Raw genomic sequence first — 23,774 nt, 5'->3', positions numbered from 1 at the left:
CACATGATGTACAGTAGATTGCTTATTTAAATGCATGCAAATACCCCTCCTATCATGAGTTTATGTACTGAATTGTTCTGCCTGTTGTTGTATATTTAAATGGCCTCCAGCTAAACGTCAGCATGGAGCCAGTAGATGATAATGGTAATAGATGCAGGCTCATGCAGGTTGCATGTCAATGCAAATGATGTAATGCTAAATATGAATGAGGGAGTAACATGATTTTACTCATACCAGTAGTTAAATATGGGCACAGCTGTATGTCCTTCCTTTAAACTGAATTATGTGGTTGGTATAATACATATGAATAGAAATTACTTTTAAATACTTGCAAACATGTAGGAGTATTGAAAAGGCAGCACAGAGAGTAAAGACAAAGTGTAATATGAAGTAAACAAAAAATCCCCAAAAACATCATGTAGCTCCTAGGTTATGTGTAAGCTCCAGGACCCAAGCAGGGCTGCATTAGCCAACAACAAAATGCTTAGAATGTGCTTAGGGCCAGGGTCTCAAACTGGTGGCCCTCCAGCTGTTGCAAAATTCCCATCATGCCTCTGCCTGTGGGAGTCATGCTTGTGTAGCACTACCTATGTAGGAGCTGCTGGTTAGTTTTGGGTCTGCACGTTACCTCGTTCCTCGTAGTCTAGGGGTTGAGAGTCTGTGAAAAAGTTCAATGTCCACAAGTTATAGCTCCTTTTCTTTCTCTTTTTTCTCAAACAACTTGTAGAAGTAGAGGGATGAAGGATCAGGGGAAGGTTCAGGCGCACAAGGCAGATCACTGCGGAATTGCTAAACTTCAAAGTCACACTCACCACTTTCCCTCAAGTGGGTATTGCTCATTGGGATAGGCCCCTCTCATCTGGCCTAGCATCCAGGATAATGCACAGACAAGAATAATCTCAGTCTCTGCCACAGACTGGTTGCAAGTTCAGATGAGGGATTCCGGAATCCTCTGACACAGGATTTGGTACCCGGAGAGCCTTTAAGCCAACCCAGCACACTGTAAGGTATTGTAGGCTATGGTGCATCCTTCAAGTTATCAGGCCTCTCCCAAAGTACCAGCCTTCAGCTCGGTCCTTTACGGGACAGGTCCTCCCCTGGTTTCCTCCATTGAGGGGGTTCCTCCCGCAGGACAGGCAGCACAGGATCACCTCCAAAGCGTAGGCCCCAGTCAGGACAACTGGGCCTACCAGGCAGAAATTCAGCCTCGGGTCAGCATAGTCCCGAGGCTAAAAATCACACAACACATTCCTCGCGCCAGGAGGGCAATGAGGCGAAAGGGCCACGTAAAATGGTGTCTGCCCCTTAAGTATCCTTCCCCAGCATGCCCAGCGGGGAGACCACTCCCACTGGGCTGTTCCTGAGGAAAGACACTCAATATACCATGGCTTGCCTTAGTTCCAACATTGGCATGTGGTGATATCGCCACCTACAGGAAAACAAAGGGAAATCCCTCCAGCACAGCCATAGCCGGAACAGAGGCTGATTTAGCCTTAATTAACAAAGTCTGAGCCAAACTATCGACAAAGAGGGAGAGATTTTCCGCGACAAAAATTGATTAATGAGTTAATTAGTGTTGTGAAAAAAACTTGTGATTAAACTTAAATATAAATAAATACCAAATTAAGTGTATTTACTTTTTACGCTGCTCCCCTGGGAAAATGGAGTGTATACCTCCTATTTAGTGAATGGTTGGATGAAATAAAAAGTGACTTTAAAGTGGTAAGTATAACATATGTTCGCTGGTTCTCAAACAAATATATGGCAAAAACAATAGGTGAATTAAAATAATAATAACAATTATTAAAAATAAATACTATTGATAAAGTGAATCGTTGACAGATGCACAATCACTATGCAGACAATACCATGTCTACAAAGAAAAGTCCAAAAGAAAAGTGATGACTTGTAGCCGTGATGAAACAACATAAAGGTATTATGTCACAATTCTATTAGTTGAATGCCAATGTGAATATTCCAAGATAATACAGACAAAATCTTCTCATTCAATATGTGCCTCTGAGTGCTCCTTCACCATAGACAATGATCAACACCCAAAACGTGCTCATTAGTGGTAATGCAATTACGAGAATTGTTGGACCTTTTTACTAAAAAAGATGGTCAAATTCGCTTATGCAGGATAATGCCTGCATACATATCGTGCGTCACAAATTAGTACGCAAACACCTTGTCCTCCAGAAGTTTACAGATGAGACATGGAACAGAAAAAAACTTCCAAAGTGCAACCGGTTTTTATTTTAAAAAGAAAAGTTAAAAGCATGGGCCAAGTGGCCACTTACATTAAAAAGTGCCCATCCCGGCACTGGGTCTGCAGGCCTGTCAGTATAGCACGGACTCCTTCACCTCCGCGTCGGCGTGGTTGCGTGCGTTCCACCGTCAGCTGCTCACCTGCTACAGGAAGCCGGATGGTTGGGCAATCGAAACAGCGTGACCAGGCTACGCCGCCGACGTACGTTTCGTAATGATTACGTCTTTAGGGGGCGTGCCTGGTCACAATGGTCACATGTTTCTAGCTGTAGAAAGACGGAAGTGTACTTTTGATTGTCAGCAGTCTCGGCCAATTGCAGCGCAGTCCCAGTGATGGGTTGAGCATTACATCAGACGGGCTTACAACTAAATGCAGGATAATTAAATCTCGCATAATTGCAGTACACCAATACCCTAGTTCGGGCAATCAAAAAGTATATTCCCTTTGGAAAAAAATATAAAATCTAAATCGCTATCACACCCGGGGGAGGTTTTAGAATGGGATACTAAATACTTGGGAAAAATATCTAATTTGGTCACTAGATGGCGTAATGAGCTGAATCGAACTGAGAACTATATATAGAACTATACCATGCTTGCCCTTCTTGAAGGAAAGCACAAGGGTATTTAAAATGTGTTTAAAAAAATTATGTTACCATAACTTTAATAAAATAATACTAGCATTAAAGATAGCATTAGTGTCTCATCCTTCCAATGGTAAACTAGGTAAAATTGGATAGTTTATGGAAAAAATATTTCTCCCTTCCATGCGAAAAGAAAAAAATGTATTTAAATTTGGAGGCTTATTCTATACATCCTATGCCTCACTAGGTTTGGGAAGGGGAAAACCATATAAGATATATTAAATGACTCCAAGTGGAAGAAGGAATAATATATTGTTAGGTGGAAATGTAAATGTGTATTAAACATATATGAAGCTGACCATATACTGGATGAGATTTCTCATAATTTGAACTCTCAGTAACGGTAACCCAGGAATTTATTTAATCGTTGGACAAATAGCAGTTGAGGTCTAACTCTATGTTTAGGCCATGCGGCTGCATGCTTTTAAGTTTGTACAGCCACATGGTCTCATTTTGGGAGATGGCTCTTCTCATGTGGGTACCTCTCCAATGGTTTGAAATGTTGTCTATCCCATAAAAATTGCACAAGCTTGGATCACTTTGATGGAATTTTTTAAAGTGTCTCGACACAATATGGTTTGAAAACCCTTTTTTAATATTTGCAAGGTTTTCATTAATTCTCACTCTAAGTTTTCTTGTGATTCGACCCACGTATTGGAGTGAGCAAGGACACTCCAAGACGTAGGTCACATGGTCAGAATTACATGGGATCAAAGGTTTAATCTTGAATTGTTCCTTAGTCACATTAGACTGAAAATGTATATACACTAAACTTGGTGATTAGGAATTGCAGAGTCTTCTTATCATTTACAGCATTTTAGTCCCTTTTGTTGTTTGAGAATTCCAAAAAACAAAGCCTCTGTGCTGCATAAAACTCTCCATATTAGAAACACTTTCTTTATAAGATATTTATCAACTTTACTAATTTCTGGAGTCCCAGTAGAGGAACTTGCATTAAAATAAAAAAACAGTTTTGCAGTTTTAAATCACTGGCACTAACCCTTCCAAGTATATGCTTGAGCATATATATACAAAGCTTCGCTATGTTGGTTTCCATACTTCCTTCAATAGAAATCCACTTCAAATAAAACATCCTGTCAATGCTGAGTTGAGAATGGCTATTTTAAAGGTTAAGAATGTTATATAAGAATACAAACAATGCAAGGGTACACAAAGGTAGAATATTTTATAATTACATGCCGCTACACATTTAGGTGATGCACTTTTGCTGACTCCTAAGGCCAAAGGCATCCCAACTTAGACTTTTTAAAAAGTCAGTGCAAACTGAAAAAATCATGGTGTATTTAAGGCCTCGTACACACGACCGAGGAACTTGTCGGAAAAGACACATCGTTTTCCTCGACGAGTTCCTTGTTAGCCTTGTCAAGAAACTCGACAGGCTTTCTTTGCGTGCACACGGTCAAGACCAAATCTCCTCGTTCTCAAACGCGGTGATGTAAAACACGTACGACGGCACTATAAAGGGAAGGTTTGATTCCACTGGCACTACCCTTCTGAGCATGTGCGGGTTTCTAAGCATACACACGATCGTGTTTCTCGTCGAAAACCACCCGACGAGGAACACGACGAGGAAATTGAGACTCCCGTCGAGGAAAAAGAGAACTTGTTTTCTTTTTTTCTCATCGAGTTCCTCGACAGTTTTCTCGATGAAAACCATACACACGATCATTTTCTTTGGCAAAAAAGCTCTGCCACCAAGTTTCTTGATGGATTCTGTCGAAGAAAACGGTTGTGTGTACGAGGCCGAAGCCATTACATTTTTAGGCATTACTAAATACTTACATTGGCTTAATGCACTGTATTGAATTGCCATATTAAATAAACAAGTTTTAGTCTACAAAATATACATTGAATAAGAAATGATGGCAATTGTTTTTTTTTTTTACACATACAAGTCGGCTAATGAGTGCTTTGTTACACATAATGCTTATCATGTAGTTGTATTTATGGGAGTATTTTCTTTGTGAAATAGGTATATTTGGCTACATTAAAGTGACACCAGACAGTACTTTTTAAATTTGGGATGGTAAAAAGTTAGAATCTTGTACCTGTCAATGTTGAATTTATTAAGAAGTGGGGCATGTTCCTTTTCCAAAATAAATCTTCAAGAGGCTTAAATGAGGAGGTAATATCCACATTTTTGATTTTTTGCTCACCTGTGATTGGATAACTGAAGTCAGCGTAGCATTAACTCATTTTTTTTAGAAGTAAAAATATACTCAGCTTAGTGAATAAAGTGAAACTGTACTGACTTCAATCTTCCAATCACCTGCAAACACAAATCCCTTTTATTATTTTGTGCGTTGTGGAGTGTTCTTTGCAAAGTAAATTTTCACTTTGCTTAAAGTGAAAACTCAATTTACAAATAGAACATGTTTTAATCTTTCAATAAATCAAACCTACTGTCTCTCTTGGATAAGCAATGAGCACCCACAAGCACACAAAGAATAACAAAAAACACCTTTCTAAGGCCCGGTACACACGACCGAGTTTCTCGGCAGAATTCAGCCAGAAACTCGATCGGAGCCGTATTCTGCCGAGAAACCCGGCCGTGTGTACACTTTCGGCCGAGGAAGCCGACGAGGAACTCGTCGAGCCAAATAGAGAACATGAGGAACAATGAGGAAAGTTGGCTCGCCAAGTTCCTCGGCGGCTTCACAAGGAACTCGATGAGCAAAATGATGAGTTTTGCCCGTCGAGTTCCTCGGACATGTGTACGAGGCCTAACGCTATCAAGAGCTATAAGTTTTGGCTAGAATTTTACATTGATGGGCATTTTCATTACAGCACTGATATTGGTGTGTATTTGTCATATGGCAATGTTGTATGTTAACTTTTGATTATTTTTTTTTGGCATATTCCAAAACAAATGTTATCATAAAGATGCATCAAGCTTTTCCACAAAGGCTATAGCTGCTTAAAAAGAAAACCAAGACTTTAAACACCTATTGTTTTAATACACCAGGAATGTATTTAGCTTATTTAAACTAAGAGGTCAATTGGATTGTAATGGTTCTGAACTTTTGATTCCTTTCCACATCACTGGCAGCCCTTGTACCAACATTTCTCTAGCTGAATTTACCCAGAGATGTCCACAGTTGACCAGAGGAAGAAACATAAGTTAAAATGTATCACAATTTGTATATTTTGAGGCTTAGTGCCATTTCAAATCTATTTTAATACTACCAGCAGTGGTGGTATGTTCATAGAGGGCGCAGGAGCGCCGCCCCCTCTCGCTCCCGCACCGCCACTGAATACAATACACAGATTCATGCATTGCATGAATATATGTATTGTTGCTGCCCCCCACTATTCAGATGGCTGGCCCCCTGGTGAGCGTCGGCCATCTGAATAACGGCAGCTGGTTGGCTTTGGAAGTGCCTATAAGCTCTGATAGGCTCTGATAGGCTTTCTGATTACAGCCTGAGGGCTGTAATCAGCTTCCAAATAGTTAACCAGGGAACGCACAGGGGGTGCGTTCCCTGGCTAACACTGACAGGCGTCTCAGCCAATCAGGTTCACCGGTAACCTGATTGGCTGAATCATCATCGAGGGCGGGAGAAGACATCGAGGGACCATGGAAGGAGGATGGCTGACCCCAGAAAGGTAAGTGCCGGGCGGGGGGGGGGGCAATCTGGCAGCATTTACAGGGCACAGTGGCTACAAATGATAGGCACAGTGGCGACAATTGATAGGCACAGTGGTGACAGTTGATGGGCACAGTGGTGACAGATGTTGCGCACAGTAGCGACAATTGATGGACACAGTGGTGACAATTGATGGACACAGTGGTGACAATTGATGGGCACAGTGGCGACAATTGATGGGCACAGTGGCGACAATTTATGGGCACAGTGGCGACAATTGATGGGCACAGTGGTGACAATTGATGGCACAGTGGTAACAACTGATGGCACAGTGGCTGCGTTTGATGGCATGGCACAGTGGCTGCTTTTGTTTTAAATTTGTTTTAAATTATTTGCGCCCCCCCCAAAAAATTTGAAGCACCAGCCGCCACTGACTACTAGGAACTGGTACCATTGTGGAACTACAACCCTGCCTTCATGTAATGTATTTTCATAATTTTCAATAAAGTGCTGTGTATGTATGACAACCTCTACCCACTATAATGAGTCAATCAGAGCACTGAGCACATCAAGTTGCATCAGGTGATGTGTCGCATTTTAAACACTTAACCCCCGGACCATATTGCTGGTCAAAGACCAGGCCACTTTTTGAGCACTGCGTAGCTTTAACTGACAATTGCACGGTCGTGCAACGTGGCTCCCAAACATATTTTTTTCCCCACAAATAGAGCTTTCTTTTAGTGGTATTTGATTCCCTCTGCGGTTTTTGCGCTATAAACAAAAATAGAGCGACAATTTTGAAAAAAATAAATATTTTTTACTTTTTGCTGTAATAAATATCCCCCAAAAATATATAAAAAAAATATTTTCCTCAGTTTAGGCCGATATGTATTCTTCTACATATTTTTCGGAAAAAAAATCGCAATGAGCGTTTATTGATTGGTTTGCGCAAAAATTATAGCGTTTACAAAATAGGGCATAGTTTTATGGCATTTTTTATTAATAATTTTTTTTTTAATAGTAATGGCGGCAATCAGCGATTTTTATCGGTACTGCGACATTATGGCTGACACTTCGGACACTTTTGACACATTTTTGGGACCATTGGCATTTTTATAGCGATCGATGCTATAAAAATGCATCGATTACTATAAAAATGCCACTGGCAGGGAAGGGGTTAACACTAGGGTGCGAGGAAGGGGTTAAGTATGTTCCCTGGGTGTGTTCTAACTGAAGGGGGGTGGACTGACTTGGGGAAATGACAAATCGCTGTTCATACATTGTACGAACAGGCGATAGGTCATTTCCCCCCCCCCCCCCCTGACAGGACCCGGAGCGCCCCTATTGGCTGCTTGGCGTGATGACGTAATATTACGTGATCTCGCCCAGCAGAGTCAACCTGCCGCCGTAAAACTGTGGCGGCTGGTCGGCAAGCGGTTAAATATGCTCACTCAGCCAGTATATTTTTCGACGAGTAATCTACACCAATGTTTCTCAACCTCAGTGCTCAAGTACCCCCAACAAGCCATGTTTTGGGAACTTTCCTTAGATAAAATAGCTTTTATCATTACTATATCATTGATGTATAGCAGCTGTGCAAAGTAAAGGAAAACCTGAAAATATGGCCCATGGGGGGTACTTGAGGACTGATGTTGAGTACCACTGATCTAAACATTCATTCCCAGATCACAGTGTGCCCTATTTTTGGGTGTCATCAAAGCCAGCAGTACGTTTTAAGTCATTTATTGTAGCCAAATTGTTTTTACACTTTTATTTATTTTTTGCTTCAAAGTGCTAGTAAACCGCAAAAAAAAAAACTGGGACCCTACAACATAATGTCATAGGCCCGGATTCAGAAAGACTTACGACGGGCGTATCTGTAGATACGCCGTCGTAAGTCCGAATCCGCGCCGTCGCAACTTTAAGCGTATGCTCAAACTGAGATACGCTTAAATGTTGCTAAGATACAACCGGCGTAAGTCTCCTACGCCGTCGTATCTTAACTGCATATTTACGCTAGGGGCGTGTATGCTGATTTACGCCTAGAATATGTAAATCAGCTATATACGCCTATTCACGAACGTACGCCCGGCCGTCGCAGTACAGATACGCCGTTTACGTATGGCTTTTTCCGGCGTAAAGTTACCCCTGCTATATGAGGCGCAGCCAATGTTAAGTATGGACGTCGGGCCAGCGTTGAATTTTCCGTCCATTACGCTGTTTGCGTAAGTCGTTCGCGAATAGGGCTGGGCGTAATTTACGTTCACGTCGAAAGCATTGGCTTTTTGCGGGTTAATTTGGAGCATGCGCACTGGGATACTTTCACGGACGGCACATGCGCCGTTCGTAAAAAGCATAATTTACGCGGGGTCACGATGATTTTGAATACAACACGCCCACATCTTACAGATTTGAATTAGGCGGGCTTACTGCACTTGCCTGTCAAAGTTGCGGAGGCTTAGCGTAAATAGGATACGTTACGCCCGCACACAAATACGCGCTCCCTACCTGAATCTACCCCATAATGTGTAAGTAATGCAAATAAGACTTACATTAAAACAAAGCCCTCCAGTGGCACGTTGTTACCGCTAACAGGGCTTTTATATTAATTCAGTCTTCCTTCTTGGCGGGTTTGAATAGCTGAGACACAGTGACCTCACTCTCGTGCATGTGCGGGATTCAGGGCCACGGCACCACTGTCTCAATGTACAGCATGCCATCCATTGAGTGCACAGTCTGTTGCTGCCAGTGATATCATCGACTGCTACTAAAATAAATATCTCCTAAATGGTGCATGTTTAATAGATATTTATTATACCTACGTGTAAGCCTTATTATAGGCTTGCCTGTAGGTTTAGATCACAATCTGTACTTAGTACCACTTGAAGTGCAATTACATTTTTTTAATATTACCATTTAACATAAAAATATTAACTCCTATGGCAAATATCAACCATGAATTTGTATTCAAAATGTGTTTAACCACTTAAGCCCCGGACCAATATGCAGCTAAATGCCCAGGGGTGTTTTTACAATTTGGCACTGCGCTGCTTTAACTGGTAATTGCGCGGTCATGCAATGTTGTACCGAAACGAAATTTGCGTCCTTTTCTTCCCACAAATAGAGCTTTCTTTTGGTGGTATTTGATCACCTCTGCGGTTTTTATTTTTTGTGCTATAAACAAAAATAGAGCGACCATTTTGAAAAAAATTCTATATTTTTTACTTTTTTCTATAATAAGTATCCCCCAAAAATATATTAAAAAAAACATTTTTTTTCCTCAGTTTAGGCCGATACGTATTCTTCTACATATTTTTGGTAAAAAAAAATCGCAATAAGCATTTATCGGTTCGTTTGCGCAAAATTGATAGCGTTTACAAAATAGGGGATAGTTTTATTGCATTTTTATTAATTTTTTTACTACTAATGGCGGCGATCAGCGATTTTTTTCGTGACTGCGACATTATGGCGGACACTTCGGACAATTTTGACACATTTTTGGGACCATTGTCATTTTCACAGCAAAAAATGCATTTAAATTGCATTGTTTATTGTGAAAATGACAGTTGCAGTTTGGGAGTTAACCACAGGGGGCGCTGAAGGAGTTATGTTTCACCTAGTGTGTGTTTACAACTGTAGGGGGGTGTGGCTGTAGGTCTGACATCATCGATTGTGTCTCCCTATAAAAGGGATGACACAATTGATGCAGCCGCCACAGTGAAGCACGGGGAAGCCGTGTTTACATATGGCTCTCCCCGTTCTTCAGCTCCGGGGAGCGCTCGCGAGGGGGTGGCTAGAAACAAATAGCCGCGCCCTCATCCCGGATCGCTCCCAGAGGCTTACCAACCGCCGTATGTACCGGGGGGGGTCCCGATCGGACCCCCGACCCACATCTAGGCAGCGACCTGCGGGCACGTCGTTCTGCCTGTCCGTGCCATTCTGCCGACGTGTATGTACATGCGTCGGTCTTTAAAGCGGAGGTTCACCCATAGCGAACACATTTTCCCCTTAGCTTAATGCTCGTTTTGTCTAGGGAAATCGGCTATTTGTTTTAAAATATGACCCGTACTTACCCGTTTACGAGATGCATCTTCTCCGCCGCTTCCGGGTATGGGCTGCGGGACTGGGCGTTCCTTCTTGATTGACAGTCTTCCGAGAGGCTTCCGACGGTCGCATCCATCGCGTCACGATTTTCCGAAAGAAGCCGAACGTCGGTGCGCAGGCGCAGTATAGAGCCGCACCGACGTTCGGCTTCTTTCGGCTACGAGTGACGCGATGGATGCGACCGTCGGAAGCCTCTCGGAAGACTGTCAATCAAGAAGGAACGCCCGCTCCCGAAGACCCATACCCGGAAGCGACGGAGAAGATGCATCTCGAAAACGGGTAAGTACGGCTCATATTTTAAAACAAATAACCGATTCCCCTAGACAAAACGAGCATGAAGCTAAGGGGAAAATAGAAAAAAAAAACGAATTGGGTGAACTCCCGCTTTAAGCGGTTAAAATGAAATATATTCTACAGTACTCATGTCTGCAGAAGACTGAAATGTTCTTGCGGTGTCATAAACATCTCATCCAACAGAAAACATGTTGGAATATATTTTTTAGCCATGAAAGCTCCTATTCAACTACTGATGAGTGGAGTTCTCCTCAGATTACGCTAAATAAAAGAAGCCTGTCACAAGAGACACATAGGGGATGATTTACTCAACCTGGAAAGTGCAAAATTTGGTCCTCTCTCTGCATGGTAGCCAATCAGGTTCTAACTTCATCTTGTTCAATTGAGCCAGAAGCTGATTGGTTTCTATGCAGAGCTGCACCAAATTTTGCACTCTTCACTTTTAGTAAATCAGTCCCATGGAGGCAGACAACTAGACGCCTGGCTGTCATGCTTATCCTCTTGTTTCTGGAATCGCTGCCCTGAAACAAGTATGCAGATAATGGACTTTCCTGGTCTTCATACTTCCTGTACTTCCATGGTTGAACTGTTCTAATGTTAGTGTAAAAAAAAACAGTGAGTCAGCATAACAACCAGACAACTGAGATTGTCAGTAATGGTAAACCTCCATATTTCCCTCATGGCAAGCATACTTTAAATTATTTAATTAAATGTTATAATTTTATTTACAAAAGTAAAGCTGATGCAGCATCTGACAGGGCTGTGTTATCTGGAATTGTAACCCCTTTACATGTCAATAACTTATTTATTCCTTTGATTTAATAAGGTCCCATAAATTAATTAAGTGGTCCCAACAGGCCACAAGGGTTTTTATGAAGTAGCCTAGTGTAGATTTATTTTCCTATCTAGGTTTGATTTAGTGAAAATGAGGGGAAGTGCAGCGTGAAGTGCAGTACATCCAGTCATATGCAAGATTAATTAATTAAAAAAATCTTATTTAAAATGATTGAATGTTTAATAAAGTCAAACTTTCATCAGCCAGTGCACTCCACTTGAGCGCCTTTCAATCTGGTTTGCAGAGGTTATTACAGGCATACCCCACTTTTAAGTACACAATGGGGTTTATTTACTAAAGCTGGAAAGCTCGAAATCAGGGTCACTTCTGCATAAAAACCAATGAGCTTCCAGGTTTTATTACCAAAGCTTAATGCCGCATACACACGATCGGTCAAACCGATGAGAACGGTCTGATGGACCGTTTTCATCGGACCAAACAGATCGTGTGTGGGCCCCATCGGTTATTTATCCATAGGTTAAAAAAAAGCAATCTTGTTTTAAATTTAACCGATGGATTCCTAACCGATAGAAAAAAAAACGATCGTTTGTAGGCACGTCCATCGGTTAAAAATCCACGCATGCTCAGAATCAAGTCGACGCATGCTTGGAAGCATTGAACTTCGTTTTTTTCAGCACGTCGTTGTGTTTTATGTCACCGTGTTCTGACACGATCGTTTTTTTAACCTATGGTGTGTAGGCACGACTGACCATCAGTCAGCTTCATCGGTTAACTGATGAAAACGGTCCATCAGGCCGTTCTCATCGGTTTGACCGATCGTGTGTACGCGGCATAATTGAACAAGCTGGGGTTAGAAGCAAGCCTGATTTTGTGCTTTCCAGCTTTAGTAAATAAACCCCACTGTGTACTTAAAAGTGGGGTATGCCTGTACTGACTAGTGGTCATTACAAATCCAAATTTTGCTATGTCAGCTCTTGAAAAAGAGTCTTTACTCACTATATATATATATATAGAGAGAGAGAGAGATATATATATATAGATATATAGATAGATAGATAGATAGATAGATAGATAGATAGATAGATAGATAGATAGATAGATAGATAGGTTTGGGAAGGGGAAAACCATATAAGATATATTAAATGACTCCAAGTGGAAGAAGGAATAATATATTGTTAGGTGGAAATGTAAATGTGTATTAAACATATATGAAGCTGACCATATACTGGATGAGATTTCTCATAATTTGAACTCTCAGTAACGGTAACCCAGGAATTTATTTAATCGTTGGACAAATAGCAGTTGAGGTCTAACTCTATGTTTAGGCCATGCGGCTGCATGCTTTTAAGTTTGTACAGCCACATGGTCTCATTTTGGGAGATGGCTCTTCTCATGTGGGTACCTCTCCAATGGTTTGAAATGTTGTCTATCCCATAAAAATTGCACAAGCTTGGATCACTTTGATGGAATTTTTTAAAGTGTCTCGACACAATATGGTTTGAAAACCCTTTTTTAATATTTGCAAGGTTTTCATTAATTCTCACTCTAAGTTTTCTTGTGATTCGACCCACGTATTGGAGTGAGCAAGGACACTCCAAGACGTAGGTCACATGGTCAGAATTACATGGGATCAAAGGTTTAATCTTGAATTGTTCCTTAGTCACATTAGACTGAAAATGTATATACACTAAACTTGGTGATTAGGAATTGCAGAGTCTTCTTATCATTTACAGCATTTTAGTCCCTTTTGTTGTTTGAGAATTCCAAAAAACAAAGCCTCTGTGCTGCATAAAACTCTCCATATTAGAAACACTTTCTTTATAAGATATTTATCAACTTTACTCATTTCTGGAGTCCCAGTAGAGGAACTTGCATTAAAATAAAAAAACAGTTTTGCAGTTTTAAATCACTGGCACTAACCCTTCCAAGTATATGCTTGAGCATATATATACAAAGCTTCGCTATGTTGGTTTCCATACTTCCTTCAATAGAAATCCACTTCAAATAAAACATCCTGTCAATGCTGAGTTGAGAATGGCTATTTTAAAGGTTAAGAATGTTATATAAGAATACAAACAATGCAAGGGTACACAAAGGTAGAATATTTTATAATTACATGCCGCTACACATTTAGGTGATGCACTTTTGCTGACTCCTAAGGCCAAAGGCATCCCAACTTAGACTTTTTAAAAAGTCAGTGCAAACTGAAAAAATCATGGTGTATTTAAGGCCTCGTACACACGACCGAGGAACTTGTCGGAAAAGACACATCGTTTTCCTCGACGAGTTCCTTGTTAGCCTTGTCAAGAAACTCGACAGGCTTTCTTTGCGTGCACACGGTCAAGACCAAATCTCCTCGTTCTCAAACGCGGTGATGTAAAACACGTACGACGGCACTATAAAGGGAAGGTTTGATTCCACTGGCACTACCCTTCTGAGCATGTGCGGGTTTCTAAGCATACACACGATCGTGTTTCTCGTCGAAAACCACCCGACGAGGAACACGACGAGGAAATTGAGACTCCCGTCGAGGAAAAAGAGAACTTGTTTTCTTTTTTTCTCATCGAGTTCCTCGACAGTTTTCTCGATGAAAACCATACACACGATCATTTTCTTTGGCAAAAAAGCTCTGCCACCAAGTTTCTTGATGGATTCTGTCGAAGAAAACGGTTGTGTGTACGAGGCCGAAGCCATTACATTTTTAGGCATTACTAAATACTTACATTGGCTTAATGCACTGTATTGAATTGCCATATTAAATAAACAAGTTTTAGTCTACAAAATATACATTGAATAAGAAATGATGGCAATTGTTTTTTTTTTTTACACATACAAGTCGGCTAATGAGTGCTTTGTTACACATAATGCTTATCATGTAGTTGTATTTATGGGAGTATTTTCTTTGTGAAATAGGTATATTTGGCTACATTAAAGTGACACCAGACAGTACTTTTTAAATTTGGGATGGTAAAAAGTTAGAATCTTGTACCTGTCAATGTTGAATTTATTAAGAAGTGGGGCATGTTCCTTTTCCAAAATAAATCTTCAAGAGGCTTAAATGAGGAGGTAATATCCACATTTTTGATTTTTTGCTCACCTGTGATTGGATAACTGAAGTCAGCGTAGCATTAACTCATTTTTTTTAGAAGTAAAAATATACTCAGCTTAGTGAATAAAGTGAAACTGTACTGACTTCAATCTTCCAATCACCTGCAAACACAAATCCCTTTTATTATTTTGTGCGTTGTGGAGTGTTCTTTGCAAAGTAAATTTTCACTTTGCTTAAAGTGAAAACTCAATTTACAAATAGAACATGTTTTAATCTTTCAATAAATCAAACCTACTGTCTCTCTTGGATAAGCAATGAGCACCCACAAGCACACAAAGAATAACAAAAAACACCTTTCTAAGGCCCGGTACACACGACCGAGTTTCTCGGCAGAATTCAGCCAGAAACTCGATCGGAGCCGTATTCTGCCGAGAAACCCGGCCGTGTGTACACTTTCGGCCGAGGAAGCCGACGAGGAACTCGTCGAGCCAAATAGAGAACATGAGGAACAATGAGGAAAGTTGGCTCGCCAAGTTCCTCGGCGGCTTCACAAGGAACTCGATGAGCAAAATGATGAGTTTTGCCCGTCGAGTTCCTCGGACATGTGTACGAGGCCTAACGCTATCAAGAGCTATAAGTTTTGGCTAGAATTTTACATTGATGGGCATTTTCATTACAGCACTGATATTGGTGTGTATTTGTCATATGGCAATGTTGTATGTTAACTTTTGATTATTTTTTTTTGGCATATTCCAAAACAAATGTTATCATAAAGATGCATCAAGCTTTTCCACAAAGGCTATAGCTGCTTAAAAAGAAAACCAAGACTTTAAACACCTATTGTTTTAATACACCAGGAATGTATTTAGCTTATTTAAACTAAGAGGTCAATTGGATTGTAATGGTTCTGAACTTTTGATTCCTTTCCACATCACTGGCAGCCCTTGTACCAACATTTCTCTAGCTGAATTTACCCAGAGATGTCCACAGTTGACCAGAGGAAGAAACATAAGTTAAAATGTATCACAATTTGTATATTTTGAGGCTTAGTGCCATTTCAAATCTATTTTAATACTACCAGCAGTGGTGGTATGTTCATAGAGGGCGCAGGAGCGCCGCCCCCTCTCGCTCCCGCACCGCCACTGAATACAATACACAGATTCATGCATTGCATGAATATATGTATTGTTGCTGCCCCCCACTATTCAGATGGCTGGCCCCCTGGTGAGCGTCGGCCATCTGAATAACGGCAGCTGGTTGGCTTTGGAAGTGCCTATAAGCTCTGATAGGCTCTGATAGGCTTTCTGATTACAGCCTGAGGGCTGTAATCAGCTTCCAAATAGTTAACCAGGGAACGCACAGGGGGTGCGTTCCCTGGCTAACACTGACAGGCGTCTCAGCCAATCAGGTTCACCGGTAACCTGATTGGCTGAATCATCATCGAGGGCGGGAGAAGACATCGAGGGACCATGGAAGGAGGATGGCTGACCCCAGAAAGGTAAGTGCCGGGCGGGGGGGGGGGCAATCTGGCAGCATTTACAGGGCACAGTGGCTACAAATGATAGGCACAGTGGCGACAATTGATAGGCACAGTGGTGACAGTTGATGGGCACAGTGGTGACAGATGTTGCGCACAGTAGCGACAATTGATGGACACAGTGGTGACAATTGATGGACACAGTGGTGACAATTGATGGGCACAGTGGCGACAATTGATGGGCACAGTGGCGACAATTTATGGGCACAGTGGCGACAATTGATGGGCACAGTGGTGACAATTGATGGCACAGTGGTAACAACTGATGGCACAGTGGCTGCGTTTGATGGCATGGCACAGTGGCTGCTTTTGTTTTAAATTTGTTTTAAATTATTTGCGCCCCCCCCAAAAAATTTGAAGCACCAGCCGCCACTGACTACTAGGAACTGGTACCATTGTGGAACTACAACCCTGCCTTCATGTAATGTATTTTCATAATTTTCAATAAAGTGCTGTGTATGTATGACAACCTCTACCCACTATAATGAGTCAATCAGAGCACTGAGCACATCAAGTTGCATCAGGTGATGTGTCGCATTTTAAACACTTAACCCCCGGACCATATTGCTGGTCAAAGACCAGGCCACTTTTTGAGCACTGCGTAGCTTTAACTGACAATTGCACGGTCGTGCAACGTGGCTCCCAAACATATTTTTTTCCCCACAAATAGAGCTTTCTTTTAGTGGTATTTGATTCCCTCTGCGGTTTTTGCGCTATAAACAAAAATAGAGCGACAATTTTGAAAAAAATAAATATTTTTTACTTTTTGCTGTAATAAATATCCCCCAAAAATATATAAAAAAAATATTTTCCTCAGTTTAGGCCGATATGTATTCTTCTACATATTTTTCGGAAAAAAAATCGCAATGAGCGTTTATTGATTGGTTTGCGCAAAAATTATAGCGTTTACAAAATAGGGCATAGTTTTATGGCATTTTTTATTAATAATTTTTTTTTTTAATAGTAATGGCGGCAATCAGCGATTTTTATCGGTACTGCGACATTATGGCTGACACTTCGGACACTTTTGACACATTTTTGGGACCATTGGCATTTTTATAGCGATCGATGCTATAAAAATGCATCGATTACTATAAAAATGCCACTGGCAGGGAAGGGGTTAACACTAGGGTGCGAGGAAGGGGTTAAGTATGTTCCCTGGGTGTGTTCTAACTGAAGGGGGGTGGACTGACTTGGGGAAATGACAAATCGCTGTTCATACATTGTACGAACAGGCGATAGGTCATTTCCCCCCCCCCCCCTGACAGGACCCGGAGCGCCCCTATTGGCTGCTTGGCGTGATGACGTAATATTACGTGATCTCGCCCAGCAGAGTCAACCTGCCGCCGTAAAACTGTGGCGGCTGGTCGGCAAGCGGTTAAATATGCTCACTCAGCCAGTATATTTTTCGACGAGTAATCTACACCAATGTTTCTCAACCTCAGTGCTCAAGTACCCCCAACAAGCCATGTTTTGGGAACTTTCCTTAGATAAAATAGCTTTTATCATTACTATATCATTGATGTATAGCAGCTGTGCAAAGTAAAGGAAAACCTGAAAATATGGCCCATGGGGGGTACTTGAGGACTGATGTTGAGTACCACTGATCTAAACATTCATTCCCAGATCACAGTGTGCCCTATTTTTGGGTGTCATCAAAGCCAGCAGTACGTTTTAAGTCATTTATTGTAGCCAAATTGTTTTTACACTTTTATTTATTTTTTGCTTCAAAGTGCTAGTAAACCGCAAAAAAAAAAAACTGGGACCCTACAACATAATGTCATAGGCCCGGATTCAGAAAGACTTACGACGGGCGTATCTGTAGATACGCCGTCGTAAGTCCGAATCCGCGCCGTCGCAACTTTAAGCGTATGCTCAAACTGAGATACGCTTAAATGTTGCTAAGATACAACCGGCGTAAGTCTCCTACGCCGTCGTATCTTAACTGCATATTTACGCTAGGGGCGTGTATGCTGATTTACGCCTAGAATATGTAAATCAGCTATATACGCCTATTCACGAACGTACGCCCGGCCGTCGCAGTACAGATACGCCGTTTACGTATGGCTTTTTCCGGCGTAAAGTTACCCCTGCTATATGAGGCGCAGCCAATGTTAAGTATGGACGTCGGGCCAGCGTTGAATTTTCCGTCCATTACGCTGTTTGCGTAAGTCGTTCGCGAATAGGGCTGGGCGTAATTTACGTTCACGTCGAAAGCATTAGCTTTTTGCGGGTTAATTTGGAGCATGCGCACTGGGATACTTTCACGGACGGCACATGCGCCGTTCGTAAAAAGCATAATTTACGCGGGGTCACGATGATTTTGAATACAACACGCCCACATCTTACAGATTTGAATTAGGCGGGCTTACTGCACTTGCCTGTCAAAGTTGCGGAGGCTTAGCGTAAATAGGATACGTTACGCCCGCACACAAATACGCGCTCCCTACCTGAATCTACCCCATAATGTGTAAGTAATGCAAATAAGACTTACATTAAAACAAAGCCCTCCAGTGGCACGTTGTTACCGCTAACAGGGCTTTTATATTAATTCAGTCTTCCTTCTTGGCGGGTTTGAATAGCTGAGACACAGTGACCTCACTCTCGTGCATGTGCGGGATTCAGGGCCACGGCACCGCTGTCTCAATGTACAGCATGCCATCCATTGAGTGCACAGTCTGTTGCTGCCAGTGATATCATCGACTGCTACTAAAATAAATATCTCCTAAATGGTGCATGTTTAATAGATATTTATTATACCTACGTGTAAGCCTTATTATAGGCTTGCCTGTAGGTTTAGATCACAATCTGTACTTAGTACCACTTGAAGTGCAATTACATTTTTTTAATATTACCATTTAACATAAAAATATTAACTCCTATGGCAAATATCAACCATGAATTTGTATTCAAAATGTGTTTAACCACTTAAGCCCCGGACCAATATGCAGCTAAATGCCCAGGGGTGTTTTTACAATTTGGCACTGCGCTGCTTTAACTGGTAATTGCGCGGTCATGCAATGTTGTACCGAAACGAAATTTGCGTCCTTTTCTTCCCACAAATAGAGCTTTCTTTTGGTGGTATTTGATCACCTCTGCGGTTTTTATTTTTTGTGCTATAAACAAAAATAGAGCGACCATTTTGAAAAAAATTCTATATTTTTTACTTTTTTCTATAATAAGTATCCCCCAAAAATATATTAAAAAAAACATTTTTTTTCCTCAGTTTAGGCCGATACGTATTCTTCTACATATTTTTGGTAAAAAAAAATCGCAATAAGCATTTATCGGTTCGTTTGCGCAAAATTGATAGCGTTTACAAAATAGGGGATAGTTTTATTGCATTTTTATTAATTTTTTTACTACTAATGGCGGCGATCAGCGATTTTTTTCGTGACTGCGACATTATGGCGGACACTTCGGACAATTTTGACACATTTTTGGGACCATTGTCATTTTCACAGCAAAAAATGCATTTAAATTGCATTGTTTATTGTGAAAATGACAGTTGCAGTTTGGGAGTTAACCACAGGGGGCGCTGAAGGAGTTATGTTTCACCTAGTGTGTGTTTACAACTGTAGGGGGGTGTGGCTGTAGGTCTGACATCATCGATTGTGTCTCCCTATAAAAGGGATGACACAATTGATGCAGCCGCCACAGTGAAGCACGGGGAAGCCGTGTTTACATATGGCTCTCCCCGTTCTTCAGCTCCGGGGAGCGCTCGCGAGGGGGTGGCTAGAAACAAATAGCCGCGCCCTCATCCCGGATCGCTCCCAGAGGCTTACCAACCGCCGTATGTACCGGGGGGGGGTCCCGATCGGACCCCCGACCCACATCTAGGCAGCGACCTGCGGGCACGTCGTTCTGCCTGTCCGTGCCATTCTGCCGACGTGTATGTACATGCGTCGGTCTTTAAAGCGGAGGTTCACCCATAGCGAACACATTTTCCCCTTAGCTTAATGCTCGTTTTGTCTAGGGAAATCGGCTATTTGTTTTAAAATATGACCCGTACTTACCCGTTTACGAGATGCATCTTCTCCGCCGCTTCCGGGTATGGGCTGCGGGACTGGGCGTTCCTTCTTGATTGACAGTCTTCCGAGAGGCTTCCGACGGTCGCATCCATCGCGTCACGATTTTCCGAAAGAAGCCGAACGTCGGTGCGCAGGCGCAGTATAGAGCCGCACCGACGTTCGGCTTCTTTCGGCTACGAGTGACGCGATGGATGCGACCGTCGGAAGCCTCTCGGAAGACTGTCAATCAAGAAGGAACGCCCGCTCCCGAAGACCCATACCCGGAAGCGACGGAGAAGATGCATCTCGAAAACGGGTAAGTACGGCTCATATTTTAAAACAAATAACCGATTCCCCTAGACAAAACGAGCATGAAGCTAAGGGGAAAATAGAAAAAAAAAACGAATTGGGTGAACTCCCGCTTTAAGCGGTTAAAATGAAATATATTCTACAGTACTCATGTCTGCAGAAGACTGAAATGTTCTTGCGGTGTCATAAACATCTCATCCAACAGAAAACATGTTGGAATATATTTTTTAGCCATGAAAGCTCCTATTCAACTACTGATGAGTGGAGTTCTCCTCAGATTACGCTAAATAAAAGAAGCCTGTCACAAGAGACACATAGGGGATGATTTACTCAACCTGGAAAGTGCAAAATTTGGTCCTCTCTCTGCATGGTAGCCAATCAGGTTCTAACTTCATCTTGTTCAATTGAGCCAGAAGCTGATTGGTTTCTATGCAGAGCTGCACCAAATTTTGCACTCTTCACTTTTAGTAAATCAGTCCCATGGAGGCAGACAACTAGACGCCTGGCTGTCATGCTTATCCTCTTGTTTCTGGAATCGCTGCCCTGAAACAAGTATGCAGATAATGGACTTTCCTGGTCTTCATACTTCCTGTACTTCCATGGTTGAACTGTTCTAATGTTAGTGTAAAAAAAAAACAGTGAGTCAGCATAACAACCAGACAACTGAGATTGTCAGTAATGGTAAACCTCCATATTTCCCTCATGGCAAGCATACTTTAAATTATTTAATTAAATGTTATAATTTTATTTACAAAAGTAAAGCTGATGCAGCATCTGACAGGGCTGTGTTATCTGGAATTGTAACCCCTTTACATGTCAATAACTTATTTATTCCTTTGATTTAATAAGGTCCCATAAATTAATTAAGTGGTCCCAACAGGCCACAAGGGTTTTTATGAAGTAGCCTAGTGTAGATTTATTTTCCTATCTAGGTTTGATTTAGTGAAAATGAGGGGAAGTGCAGCGTGAAGTGCAGTACATCCAGTCATATGCAAGATTAATTAATTAAAAAAATCTTATTTAAAATGATTGAATGTTTAATAAAGTCAAACTTTCATCAGCCAGTGCACTCCACTTGAGCGCCTTTCAATCTGGTTTGCAGAGGTTATTACAGGCATACCCCACTTTTAAGTACACAATGGGGTTTATTTACTAAAGCTGGAAAGCTCGAAATCAGGGTCACTTCTGCATAAAAACCAATGAGCTTCCAGGTTTTATTACCAAAGCTTAATGCCGCATACACACGATCGGTCAAACCGATGAGAACGGTCTGATGGACCGTTTTCATCGGACCAAACAGATCGTGTGTGGGCCCCATCGGTTATTTATCCATAGGTTAAAAAAAAGCAATCTTGTTTTAAATTTAACCGATGGATTCCTAACCGATAGAAAAAAAAACGATCGTTTGTAGGCACGTCCATCGGTTAAAAATCCACGCATGCTCAGAATCAAGTCGACGCATGCTTGGAAGCATTGAACTTCGTTTTTTTCAGCACGTCGTTGTGTTTTATGTCACCGTGTTCTGACACGATCGTTTTTTTAACCTATGGTGTGTAGGCACGACTGACCATCAGTCAGCTTCATCGGTTAACTGATGAAAACGGTCCATCAGGCCGTTCTCATCGGTTTGACCGATCGTGTGTACGCGGCATAATTGAACAAGCTGGGGTTAGAAGCAAGCCTGATTTTGTGCTTTCCAGCTTTAGTAAATAAACCCCACTGTGTACTTAAAAGTGGGGTATGCCTGTACTGACTAGTGGTCATTACAAATCCAAATTTTGCTATGTCAGCTCTTGAAAAAGAGTCTTTACTCACTATATATATATATATAGAGAGAGAGAGAGATATATATATATAGATATATAGATAGATAGATAGATAGATAGATAGATAGATAGATAGATAGATAGATAGATAGATAGATAGATAGATAGATAGATATCTCTCTCTATATATATATATATATATATATAGAGAGAGAGAGAGAGAGAGAGAGAGAGAGAGATAGCTAGATAGATAGATAGATAGATAGATATTATATATATAGATATAGATATATTATCTATATATATATATATATATATATATATATATATATATATATATATATATACATATACTCACATACAAGTTACACTAGGACTTTACCTATCCCTATGTATCATAAATTAAGTTAAACTGATTTTTAAAAAAAGGTAGAACCATATGTCTAATTTATACAACCAAAGCTTTATTACGTAATGCATTTCCTCCATGTGTTACAAGGAGAGATTGGGACTGAGAGACAAAGAAAGTGATTTAATCTCTTAAATTCTCCCAAAATGGTCCTTAAGTCCCATGTATGAATTCGATTTAGACCTCTAATCAGTAAGGTTCCTTTTCTGGATGATACAATACATTTTATTGGCATTGGCAGCAAGTCTTATTTTTACTGGCCTGGGTCAAAAAAAGTCATGGGCAGCCTGTGAAGTCGTCCAACGATATTATCAACTTAGAAATATAAATAATATGCAATGTCATTTATTCAAATGTATATGTAAAAATGATATCACAATATAACTATAGCACACCAAACAAGCAGGACATTACTATGAAGTCTTAACAATCATTTACATAATCTAAAATGTAAAAGTATGATTTTTCTTACCTAGAAAAGGTTTCGAAAACGTTGTTTGGCAGGTGATGTTCTTCAGCTCGTTAATGCATGTAATGTTGTGATAAACTGCGATGTTACCCATATCCAATGTGGATATCTAATACAAGTACATCCAGTAGAGTCATACAAGAGCTTTGAATGTATGTGAATTTAGGTGGCAGTGTGACTATAGATGGTCTACATCCCTAATGCTCTCTCTCTCTCTCTACTTGTGTCAAAGGAAACATGACTGGAGCACACTTCCTGCATTTCTACTCACAACGAACAAGTCACTTCTTATCTGTGGGCTGCACACAGTTCCTGAGACATGGAATAATTTCCTTCTCGTCATTTCCCATTTGAACTGAATTGACTCTAAACAATGCACAATTCCATGGCCTTTCTTGATATGCTCTGGTTATATTTACTTCTATCACTAACTCATAAGTTTCACCCTCCTGAGTTCCATGTGGCAGTAGAACGGTTGTTTGTCTTTGTCTTAATAAATGTGCTTTGCCTT

The 23,774-nt window shown here is 41.1% G+C and overlaps 1 protein-coding gene across 1 annotated transcript in view; it reads right to left on the bottom strand.

Annotated features, from left to right (window-relative positions):
- Positions 1-23,536, bottom strand: part of MYCT1 (MYC target 1) — a 77,738-nt gene extending 54,202 nt beyond the window's left edge. Inside the window, exon 1 of the mRNA XM_040350886.1 lies at positions 23,267-23,536. Coding sequence (XP_040206820.1) covers positions 23,267-23,357 — 91 coding nt within the window. The 5' untranslated portion in view covers positions 23,358-23,536. The remainder of the gene's footprint in view (positions 1-23,266) is intronic.
- Between the last annotated feature and the right edge of the window lie 238 nt (positions 23,537-23,774).

The sequence above is a fragment of the Rana temporaria genome, chromosome 4 (genome assembly GCF_905171775.1).
Source record: "Rana temporaria chromosome 4, aRanTem1.1, whole genome shotgun sequence".
In the NCBI taxonomy this organism is placed as follows: Eukaryota; Metazoa; Chordata; class Amphibia; order Anura; family Ranidae; genus Rana; species Rana temporaria.
The sequence above is the reverse complement of the archived record's forward strand: the minus strand, read 5'-3'. Positions and strand labels throughout refer to the sequence as shown.